The 12,356-nt window shown below is 44.1% G+C and overlaps 1 protein-coding gene across 1 annotated transcript in view; it reads right to left on the bottom strand.

Moving 5' to 3' along the window:
• Positions 1-12,356, bottom strand: part of MRE11 (MRE11 double strand break repair nuclease) — a 468,980-nt gene that overhangs the window by 129,392 nt on the left and 327,232 nt on the right. The window contains exon 15 of the mRNA XM_086935305.1: positions 1,032-1,260. Within this exon, the coding sequence (XP_086791431.1) occupies positions 1,032-1,260 (229 nt within the window). The remainder of the gene's footprint in view (positions 1-1,031; positions 1,261-12,356) is intronic.

Raw genomic sequence — 12,356 nt, 5'->3', positions numbered from 1 at the left:
TATAGTTAGCTCAGTAAACTATAAATGGTGAATTTCAGTATTTTATTTGGTTGTGTAATACTTGCTTTTTATCTCATTTCAATATCTAACTATTTTTCTACACAACATTAGGTTACAATGTAAATAAAACCTGTTCCTAAAATCGGCAATGATATTTATTTTAAACAATTGGGTGTTCTTCTAATTAAATAGGCCTTCTACATATGTAAGCCTATAATAAATAGATTTAGATTATATAGTCTATGCCTTTATAAGGCACTTTGGTGGAGTATCAGAAGACTCCATAGCTCCTCATGAAACAATATATGGTAATGTAGTAGGTAGAACATTCCCAGCTAATGAGCCAAAGGAGAAGGACTTCTGAGTTTAATTATAGGAAGTAATCAGTGTTGTGTCAGCAAGGGGCTGAACATGCATGTAACTGAACAACTGTTAAGCGATTCTCTGGTATTTACTCTATAAAAGAGTGATTATTCTTACCAATACACGGAGCTGTATTCCAATTCTGCATCTTCTGCCATGTTACCTCTAAACAATGACTAATAGGTAACTGCACTCCATCAACACCCCCCACTAAGGCATATCTTTAAAACTATGCCTGTGGTTAAGGTGCACCCCGATGCAGAAACCCGTTTCAAAAACTATGAACGGACAGACAAAAACTAACCATAAGAGAAGTAATCATGGGGCTGAACAGGTAGGGCTGATGGTGGAATAAGTAAAATGTGGAATTACAATATGCCTTCATCCAGCACGTCTCCTTCATTCTCTGAATTCACTACAAAAGGCATGCTCTATGACCTGGATTTTTTATATCGATAGCACTGATCCGATCTGTATAGGCGAATGCCAAAAAGGTGTAAGATTAGGTATGCACATCAGGGAAATGGATCTGAGGAATAACTTACAGAGCAAAACCTTTACAGCGCAACTGATCGTAGATCAATACTTGAAATGTGATATTTATATTATTAGTAATTAATTATGTTTGCAACAGCTTTACTCTGTTATGATTGGAAAAGCGCACTTACCTCTTCCTCGTCTGGATGCGCCTCTTACAGTTGAGGTCTGTCCTCTGCCTCCCCTGGCCCGACCCCTTCCTCTTCCTCTACCTCCACCTCGGTTCGATATCGAAGGGCTGTTGTCATCGGAGTCGTCATCGATGGTTTCTGGTTTGCCAATGTCCATCATGTCATCGTCGCTCAGCACAGAGGCGGGGCCATCTTCCTCGCCCCTGTGGGCTCTTGCGCGGTTTATGGCCTGTTTGAAAATGGGCACTTTAAATAGACAGCTTACATGTATCAACATGGACTAATGCATCATAAAGCAAACGGTGGAGTTAACCCTCGGAGTGAGCAAAACATCAAGAAAAACAGAGTATGTTCAGGAGCTGCCACAACATATATAAATCAGCCCCTCACACATAGCATGAAAGTAAGTGTTTGGGACCTAAAGTGCGTTTGCTGATGGGAAGGTCTTCTGGGAGCTGGTTGGACTTTCTGGTTAATGCAAGTGATCCAAAAGGAATATGCTACTTACCAGTATGCATCTGTTCTTGGCATAGAGGGCTGCAGAGTGGTACATTATGAATAGATCGCCATCTGGTGTTGGGCTCGGATGATTGCACTTTGTTTTTCTCTTAGAGAGTCTTTTGTATCTTGGTGACTCCTCCTCTGGTTGGTAGTGCGCATGGGCATCGGCTCCATCCTTAGATTGTTTTGCCATAGTAGGGTTAGATGGAGTAGTATGATAGAATACAGATAGGAATGCCCATGTAAGTGTATCTAAAAAGGTTAATGTTGGAACAGACACAGGTTTCCAGGGAGGCTTGGAGGGCATGTACCACTCTGCAGCCCTCTATGCCAAGAACAGATGCATACTGGTAAGTAGCATATTCCGTTCGAGGCATATGGGCTGCAGATGGTACATTATGAATAGACTATACAGCAGTTCTCTCCCTAGCGGTGGTTGCCCGTGTCTGTTGCAACTGTCTGAAATAAAGTCTTTAATACAGCTTGTCCCACTCTAGCTTGTTGTGTTGTGTGCACATCTACACAATAGTGCTTTGTGAAGATGTGCGGTGTAACCCAGGTAGCTGCTTTGCATATGTCATCTAGTGGAATGTTTCCCAAAAATGCCATAGATGCTCCTAGTTTACGTGTTGAGTGAGCTCTAGGAGGAACAGTTAATGTTCTCTTTGCTTTTAAGTAGCATATTTGAATACATTTTACAATCCATCTGGCAATGCCCGCTTTAGAGATGGGATTGCCCTTATGTGTAGGAGAAAACGCAGCAAATAGCTGTTTTGTCTTTCTGAAAGTTTGTGTTCTTTCTATATAGTACAATATTGCCCTTCTGATATCCAATGTATGTAGTGCCCTTTCCGCTACTGTTTGTGGTTTTGGAAAGAAAACCGGTAATTCCACTGACTGATTGATGTGGAATGCAGAAATTACCTTTGGTAGGAATTTTGGGTTTGTTCTAAGAACCACTTTATTTTGGTGTAACTGCATGAATGGTTCTTGAATCGTAAAAGCCTGCAACTCACTTACTCTTCTAAGTGACGTGATAGCTATGAGGAAGGCCACCTTCCATGTGAGGAATTGTATTTCACACCTATGCATAGGTTCAAAGGGTGGCCCCATTAGTCTGGTAAGTACTATGTTGAGATTCCAGACTGGGGAAGGTGGTCGTCTTGGTGGAATGACTCTTTTGAGTCCCTCCATGAAAGCTTTAATTGCTGGTACTTTAAACAGGGAAAGATGTTGCCTGTTTTGTAGGTACGCCGCTATGGCTGCGAGATGAACTCTGATAGAGGTGTATGCTAAGTTACATTGCTGCAAGTGTAGTAAATAGCAAATGATCTGTTTAGTGGATGCGTCCAGAGGGTTGATGTGCTTACTGTTACAGTGTATAAATAAATAAATTATAATAAATAAAAGGGGTTTATAAAGCGCCTGGTGACGCCATCCCGGCGTGTCCCCGCGCTGTGGAGAGAGCAGCAAGAGAAGGGGCGGACCTGGAGGACCTAGAGGGTATACAGGTGGGTTTTTAAAAGTTTCCAGAATATTGTTTCCGTCTCAGCTAGTCTAATGTTTATTGGGAGGGAGTTCCAGTTGTTGGCTTCCATCACGCGAAAGGAACGTCCTCCCATTCTGGCCTTTTTTATCCGGGGGACTTTAAGAAGGCCAGTTCCCAAAGAGCGAAGTGCTCTATTGGGCTCATAGGGGATGGCTAGATCCTTCAGGTATTCAGGGGCTTTCTGAGAGTATCCTATAGCATATAAGGAGCGCTTTGAAAAGGATCCTCTTTTTTATGGGAGCCAATGGAGAGCAGCCAAGGAGGGTTTAGAGGCTGCTCTTTTGGGTAGCCTGAGGACTAGCCGTGCTGCCGTATTTTGGAGGACCTGCAGCCTTCTGATATTCTTTTCTGTTGTCCCTAAAAGTAGCACATTGCCGTAATCAATACGGGAGGTGACTAATGCTTGGGTCAAGGTGCGTCTGGCCTCTAAAGGAAGGAGGTCCAGAGTCCGGTTTAGGGTCTTTAGCACCCCAAAGCATTTCCCTACTACTTTGTGGACGTGGCTATCATAGGAGAGTTTGGGATCAACCCAGACCCCCAAGTTCTTTGCTTCCTTGCAAGGGGTAGGTAGAGGACCCAAACAGGGAATCCACCATTCCTGAGTCCAGCTAGCATCATTTCCTCCTATCACAAGAACCTCTGTCTTAGAGCCGTTGAGCTTCAGGCAGTGCTGGTTCATCCAGCTTGCAAGTTCCTGCATGCAGGTTTTGAAGTTGGCTGCTGCTAAGGTGGGTGCCTGGGATAAGGAGATGAGCAGTTGGGTATCATCGGCGTAGGATACTAATTTTATGCCGTATGATTGGACCACATCTGCCAACGGGGCCATATAAAGGTTGAACAGGGTGGGGCTCAGGGCAGAGCCCTGAGGCACCCCCTGTTCTAAGGCAATGCTGTCTGAGAGAAAAGTACCTCTCTGAACCTGGAAGCTGCGGCCTGTGAGGAAAGCTTTTAGCCAACCTAGTGCCGCCTTGGTGACCCCAGCTTTGTTTAGACACTGTAGCAGGATGGAGTGTGCTACAGTGTCAAACGCAGCGCTGAGGTCCAGCATGATGAGTGCCATTGTGTGACCCTCATCAGCTCCTGCCCGAAGAGTTTCAGTCGCTCTCAGGAGGGCTGTCTCAGTGGAGTAGTTCGTCCTGAAACCAGATTGGGAGCCGTGCAAGGATTTATTAGATTCTAAGTGAGCCATGAGTTGTTTATTGGCTATTTTTTCGGCCACTTTCGCAAGGTATCGAAGGAGAGAGATGGGACGTAAATTTTCCAATATATCCTGACTCACATTAGGTTTCTTTTTGATTGGCAGTACTATTGCTTTTTTCCAATCCTCAGGGAGGCAGGCAGAGGAAAAGGATTCTTGGATAACATGCCTGATATAAGGTTCCAGTACTTGTAGACTAGCTGTGAGTACTTCCGGAGGGGCTGGGTCGCGTGGGGAACCCGATTTGACACTTTTGCAAACGTTGACAAGCATTTCAGGAGGGGGTACCGAAAAGCATTGTAGGCAAGGCTCATTAGGACTAATTTCTGTGCTTTCTTTAAAATCATGGCCAGAGGTCAGGTGACCAGAAAAGTTGGCATAGATGGCAGTTATTTTCCCTGAGAAGTATTTTGCTATTTTGTTGCAGGTTTCCACAGAGTCATTACCGGATGGATTATCATTAGAGAGCACCGAGATTTCTTTAAAGATTTTAAAAAGCTCTTTAGAGGAGTTCCCTGCCTTCCCAATACGAGTTTTGTAATGCAAGGCTTTGGAGGTGCGAATTTTTTTTATTATATGCTTTTTGCGCATTTTTGTATTGTATTTTAATAGTAGGGCAGAAGTTGATACGCCATTCACGTTCTAATTTTTTACAGGCAGATTTAGTTGCCTGGAGTTCAGGCGTGTACCACGGGGTTGATTTCCTCACATTATTGGAATTTTTCATTTTACGAATAGGAGCAGTCTTATCTAGGGCCTTTAAGATACGGTATTGCAAACCTCTTCCACTTTGCTGCATAGCACGCTCTGGTGGTAGGACGTCTTGCTTGTTTAATGATTTCCATACATTCTGGTGGTAAATCTAAATATCCAAACTCTATGACCTCAGGAGCCAGATCGCTAGGTTCACTTGTTTGGGATCTGGGTGCATTATTTCTCCATGGTTCTGTGTAAGATGCATGGGTAATAATCTTAGCTTTTGATGTGGCACCTGTGAGAGTTGTAGTAGCGTGGTGAACCACGGCTGTCGTGCCCACGTGGGTGCCACTAGTATCATTGTCATTGAGTGCTGCTGCAGTTTCCGAACCACTAACGGAATTAGTGGGAGAGGGGGGAAAGCGTAAGCAAATCTGTTGGACCAATTTATCCATAGTGCATTTCCCTGGGACCGTTGGTGTGGGTACCTGGATGCGAAGTTTTGGCATTTTGCGTTCTGATGATTGGCAAACAGATCTATATCTGGTTGCCCCCATCTCTGGAAGAATGGCTGCAGTATTTGGTCGTGCAGCTCCCATTCGTGTACTTGTTCTGACTGTCTGCTTAGGATGTCTGCTATCTGATTTTGAACTCCTGGTAGGTGTTCTGCTAACAGATAGATCTTTTGAGGAATGGCCCATCTCCAAATGTCCTGTGCTAGTTTGGATAGTTGGAGAAAGTGTGTCCCCCCCTGTTTTTGAATATAATACATTCCAGTCATGTTGTCTGTTCTGATCAGGACTGCCTTGTTTGTTATTTGCATTTGGAAAGCTTTTAGTGCTAGAAATACCGCTAATAGTTCCAGGTAGTTGATGTGCAGTTTCTTTTGCTGCACACTCCACTTCCCCTGCACTGTGTATTTGTCCATATGCGCTCCCCATCCGGAGAGCGATGCGTCCGCTGTTATTATCACTTGTGGAATCGGTTCTAGGAACGACCGTCCTTTGGAAATGTTTGTTGTGTTCCACCACTTCAGAGAGCGATGTGTACGGTCGTCTACCAACACCAGATCTGTAATCTGACCTTGAGCCTGATTCCACTGTGTCGCTAGACACTCCTGTAGTGGACGCATTTGTAGTCTGGCATGTGGTATTAGCAGTATGCAGGAGGACATCATGCCTAACAGTTGCATAAACACTCATGCTGGGAGTGAGTGTTGTGGTTGAAATCTTTGTATTAACCCGACCATTGTTTGTATCCTGATCGGATTGGGGTATGCTATTGCTTTTTCTGTGTCTATAGTAGCCCCCAGGTATTGCTGAATCTTGTTTGGTTGCAGGTGTGATTTTTTGTAGTTCACCGTAAACCCTAGGTGGTGCAGCAATTGAATTGTCTTCTGTGTGTTGTGAAGACATTCTTCTTGTGACTTGGCCTTTATTAACCAATCGTCCAAGTAGGGGAAGACATGTATTTGTTGTCTTCTTAGGTGTGCTGCCACCACAGCTAGGCATTTTGTGAACACTCTTGGTGCCGTTGTGACCCCGAACGGAAGGACTTTGAATTGATAATTTTGTCCTTCCACTACAAACCTTAGGTATTTTCTGTGGGCTTTGTGAATTGGGATATGAAAGTAAGCGTCTTTTAGATCCAGTGTAGAAAGAAAGCCCCCTTTCTTCAGTAAAGGGAGTACCTGTTGGAGCGTGACCATGTGGAAATGTTCAGAATTTATGTATGCATTGAGAGGTCTGAGGTCCAAGATTGGTCTTAGGGACCCGTCTTTTTTGGGGATTAGGAAGTATAGAGAGTATACTCCTGTCCCTTGTTGATGTTTTGGTACCTTCTCTATTGCATGCTTTTGTAGCAGTGCTAGTACTTCTTCCTTTAACAATGTCAGATGATCTTGACTCATTGGACGCTGTTTGGGGGGGATGTTTGGTGGGGTAGCTGTGAGCTCTAGGCAATAACCATGTTGGATAATCTGTCTCACCCACTTGTCTGATGTGATGTCTTCCCAGACAGGTAGGAACTGTGATAGACGTCCCCCGACCGGTGTTATGTGGTCTGGGGGAAGTTCTATGAAGTCACTGTTTTGGGGTTGAGGCGTTGCGGTTGTTATTATTTCCGCGGCCTCTACCCTTGTTGTTGTTACCCCTGTAACTACCTCTTGAATTACCTTTGGGTGATGTAGGTGTGAAAGAGGTCGATTGCTGATTTGTTCCTGTATTTTTTGAGCCTCCTCTATAGGTGGATCTACGAAAGGAACCTCTTTGTGTTGGCTGTTGCAATGCTCCCATTGACTTAGCCTTTTCTGTATCTTTTTTCATTTTTTCTAAGGTCTCATCTGTGCTTGAACCAAAAAGTGTCTTTTGATCAAAGGGTTGGATCAATAAGGACGTTTGTACTTCCTGTTTGAATCCTGAGATTCTAAGCCATGCATGTCTCCTTAACATAACACTGGTGTTGATGGATCTTGCTGCAGTGTCTGCTGCGTCTAGGGCGCACTTAATGGAAGTATTAGTTATTATTTTTCCTTCCTGTATTAACTGATCTGCCTTTTTCTGATGTTCTTTGGGGAGATGTGTGATGAGTTTTTCTAATTCATCATAATGTGCCCTGTCATAACGTGCAAGTAGTGCCTGTGTATTGGCTATACGCCAGCTATTTGCCGCTTGTGATGCTACTCTCTTGCCTGATGCATCTAATATTTTTGACTCTTTATCAGGTGGAGGAGCCTCTCCTGTAGATAATGAGTTCGCTTTTTTACGAGCGTTTGAAACTACAAGCGAGTCCAGAGGTACCTGCCCTTTGATAAATATTGGATCCTTTGGAGCCGCCTTATATTTTTTATCAATTCTTGGGTTTAACACCCTAGCCCTCACTGGGTCTTTGAATATTTTTTCTGTGTGACTGAGAAGACCCTTCAGCATAGGAAGAGTACCTGATGTTCTTTGTGCATTAGGTAGCGTCTCTAATAGGAAGTCCTCTATTTGAGGTTCTGTATGTATATCTACTTTATGATATTTTGCTGCCCTATTATTGAGCTGTACAAACCCTGTGTTATCATCAGGTGGTGAAGGCTTTGAGGGATATAACTCTGGGTCGTTGTCCTCATCTGACCCTACGTTATAATTTTCCCATGGGTCATCCTCATCTGGGATGGTTTCATCATCCCCTTGAGGTTCTCCCTCCCCTGGATCACTGTCTACATCAGACTGAGGTGTAGATGGTCTTGGTGTGGAAGGTGCAGGAATATTTGGCATAGTGTGAGGAATAGGAGAAGAGGGTGTGACTTTAGGTCGAGGAGAAGCAGGAGGAGTTGTATTTGTCCTCAGTGTTCTCTTTTTTGAAGGAAGAGATTTGTCTTCTATCTGTTCATTCTTTCTCTTCTTCGTCACTACTTTGCCAGTTTGCGGATCGATAAACAAAATCTTTTGTTTGGGATCTGTCTGCTGCTCCTGAATCGGTACCGAAGGGCTTGGTTCCGAAAGGTGCTTATGTTTTCGATCGTCAATGTTCGGTGTTTTCGGCACCGAGTGTTTACTCGATTCCGACTTCCTCGGTGCCGAGTGAGTCTTCGACGTCGAATCATGTTTCTGTTTCGACATGGAATGTTTCGATGCCGAGCTTTCCCTTGCATGAAGCTTCGGTGTCGAAGTCGATGTCGACCGTTTCTCGGATCCGACATGGTGGGAGGCCGAGTGTTTCGGTTTCAGTTTCGGTTTCGTTGACGGGCCCGAAGGCGGGGCGTCGGAAACTTTTTTCTGCGGTTTGACTGGGCTCGAAGGCGGGGTCGTTAACACACGGGGTCGGTTTTTTGGTAAGGGGACGTCGTCACTCACAGTTTGTTGCACATCGAGTTCTTCGACATCCGACTCGTCCCCTTCCGACCCCGACTGATCCTCATGATCCTCTTCTTCCTCAAGTTGCTCGTCTCCGAACAGCTCCGGGATCGCCTCCGACTGCATTCTGGAAACCTCGTGTCTTCGAGCTCGACGATTTCTAATCGTCGACTTGGAGGAGAATGCTGCGCAGGCTTCGCAGTCCCTGGATTCGTGTTCAGGCGATAGGCAGAGGTTGCACACCTCGTGTAGGTCCTTGTGTGGGAACTTAGCACCACACGTTGGACATTTCTTGAATGGAGTCCTTTCCATGGACTCCGGGCTTGACTGCGTCGAGAAAGGCCTCCTGTTCGTCGACGTAGATCAAAGTTTTTTCTTCGATGTTGAAGTGGAAACGCGTCGGAATGGAAATGAAACGCGTTCGATAACAATACCGTCGAATTGGAAAGGGAATACGCGCCGATAAGTCACTTCTTTTCGAAGTCGATCTGGAGCGTCTCAATCCTCATCCGAACCCGATGGCGGAAAAAAACAATCTAAGGATGGAGCCGATGCCCATGCGCACTACCAACCAGAGGAGGAGTCACCAAGATACAAAAGACTCTCTAAGAGAAAAACAAAGTGCAATCATTCGAGCCCAACACCAGATGGCGATCTATTCATAATGTACCATCTGCAGCCCATATGCCTCGAACGTCTAGTTACCTGTAACACTATTTTTAAGCCAGGTGCATCTTGGGAGTGACCGTGTTTGACAAACAGTGCACCTCTCCCAATTCAGGAGGATGGACACACTTAGAACCGTTTCTTTCACCTCTTTATTGTATTCATTTCCAGTACTCAGTTTACGACATGGAGACCTTGTGCCATTCATTCTTTCTTCACTATGACAATCTCAGTGCTGTAATGGCAGAGGAGTAGTCAGAGGGAGGGCACGTTTAACCTGAGATACGTACTGTGTGGAACATGCCCCTCCAACATAAACCAGAGAGCGGCTGCTGTGCGGTGAAGGTAAAAATTCACATTTTATTTCTTCATATTTAAATAAGACCATAATAAATCCAGTGCAGTACACCCCAAGAAAAGTGGGTGTTTTGAGAGCACATGCCCACACTCCTTCTTTAGAAGAGGATTGAGTGTAGGAGAAAAGAACACTGAAAGCGCTGTGTACTCCCACAAAGTTACAACTTTGGGTGTAAGCACAGCAGCACGGACACCTAGCTTGGGGTGCCCATTCCTTGCCACAAACTCACTTTTCCAGCTGTTAAATGCCAGCCACCTGACAGATATTCAGCAGTCATAAAAGCCACCGACACATACATCTGATGAAGTTCGCAAACCACCATGATCATTCCCTTGTTGTCTTGTTTCTTTAAATTCTTTTTCATTATTATTGTTCACTTTATAAGTTGCTTGTACTTTTACCTTTATTGTTATGTATATGCATACAATGTATAGTCTTTTACAAAAAAGTTTGACATTTTGCTTTCTGCTTCTCCACATCATGTTTCTTTCCTTTCCCTTTCCCTCTCCCCCTTTTATTCTTTATTCAGGCTTTATTGTTTATAGATTCCTTTTACTCATACGCCCTTATTATGTATTTTTATATATACATTTATATTTTCTTGTATGATGCTTTCCTATTGTACTATCTTTTTGTGCTTGGTTTCAATAAACGTGAACTTAAAAAAAAGCCAGCTGACAGAATTCACATCCACAGAGCTAGGATTTTCAATCAGGATTTGTGATTTACAGTTACAGATGGCAGCTTCTGTGCATGTTAATGTGATCTACAGGTGCAAAGAGACTGGCAAACCAGCACCTCTCCCTGGACACAAGGATACAGCCCCTTGATATGTTTCATTGTCTTTGGTGAATCACAGACATCACTGTTGTGTCATGACCTTTAACAAACATGAGCTGTAAAGGTCAAGAATCAACTAAAAATCACAGACATGTGTGCAGCAGGTAGAACTTGTGGCACGAAGCACAGAATGCAATTACACTGCACTCTAGCCACTGAAAAAAACACTTCATAGTGTATGTTTGGTTGTTAATGGATAAGTATATCATATCTCTGTCTGCACGGTGCTTTCTGAAGATATCATTAGCCTAGAACACATTGCTGAAAATTTTAATTCTAGCACCTACATTATTAAAATCATTCCATAGCATTATATAGAAGATAATGTTACTTTTACAGCAACTCTGTCACTCCTAATTAGTAAGTCATCAACAAATCGTAAACTGTGGCTATCCTGGAAAGGACCTTCTCAAAGCTGCTACTACATTGCTTTGCGTGTCCGTCTCACATCACACTGGTGAATCTGCACTTGTCCAAGCCTCCATCTTTTGCACAGTACCCTCTTTAAAAGGAGCCCACTGGTGTAGTGGAGCTCAGCGGTGTCAGAAGGACAGGCTGAACCGTGTTGGAAGGAACAGGTCGATGGCTGAGTGTCCACCACAGGCTTGGACAGACGGACCCATGCTTAACATTCATGCTATCCACATACAATAGATACAAAGGGACTACATTTCAATAGAACTCATTTAATTAGCTATTTGATGATTAGTTACCCTAAAACTTTGGCAAGTATCTATCCGTCCAGTTCCCAAGTGGTGCAAGTATTAGCAGAAAAAGACGAACCATGAAGGTTGCTTCATCCAAATAAGTCATCCCTTTGCCACACTGAGTGCAAATTCCATGCAGAAAGAGGAAGTCAATAACATGTTTAAAAAATAATGGCGTCTTTGTCAAATGCCACTTAGCCCTGCGTCACATAAACGTGAGGAAGGCACACAGTAGAAATGATCAACATAAAGCGTAAGCAGAAAACTGCAATTGTTTATTACAACACGCTGAGCCAACGACACAGACCTATTTGCCTACAAAGACAAGCATGCGCAAGGTGGATATGTAATCTTTGCGTTCGTCCCAGTGCCGATGTATGTGAGCATCCAATTCTTAAACAAGTTTACCTAAAGATGGATCCCAGACCATGATTCCACCCTACATTTCCCCTTTGTTCCGAAGTCCCACTATGCTGCTCGCCCACATCCTCAGATCCTGCAGCCAATCCAAGAAGCCTCAGAGGATTTCCCCAGTAGAGCTATTTTGCCATCACCAGTCCCCCAGCTCTAAATTTAAGACTCAGTTTACCACTCTTTTTCCGTGGTAGTAGATCTAGCAAGGAAGAGTGTGGAGGGTTCAGACAGTTCGAAGCAGGCATTACAGACCCTTCTCCAAGAGTGCCTCGACAGACCTCAGCTGCACCTGATATGGAGACAATCTGCAGGTCCGGGCCACAGGGGCAGCCTGGATCGTGGTCATGTCAAATTGTGCACCTCTATCAACATGATCCATGCTTGTATAAGCTTAAAACTCCATTGTGAGAAACATGTTAAACAGGACATATTCCAGTCAGGATCAGAGGTAACACCATGGCTGATTGTAAACGGGGAACATCCTTTACAACGAAACTCTAACAACGCGGTACCATTACAACGCAGGTTTTACAACGAAAGTAGTTACAACGACTTTC

This window comes from Lissotriton vulgaris, chromosome 8 (assembly GCF_964263255.1).
Source record: "Lissotriton vulgaris chromosome 8, aLisVul1.2, whole genome shotgun sequence".
NCBI lineage: Eukaryota > Metazoa > Chordata > Amphibia > Caudata > Salamandridae > Lissotriton > Lissotriton vulgaris.
Note: the sequence above shows the minus strand (reverse complement) of the source record. Positions and strands in the feature narration are given on the sequence as shown.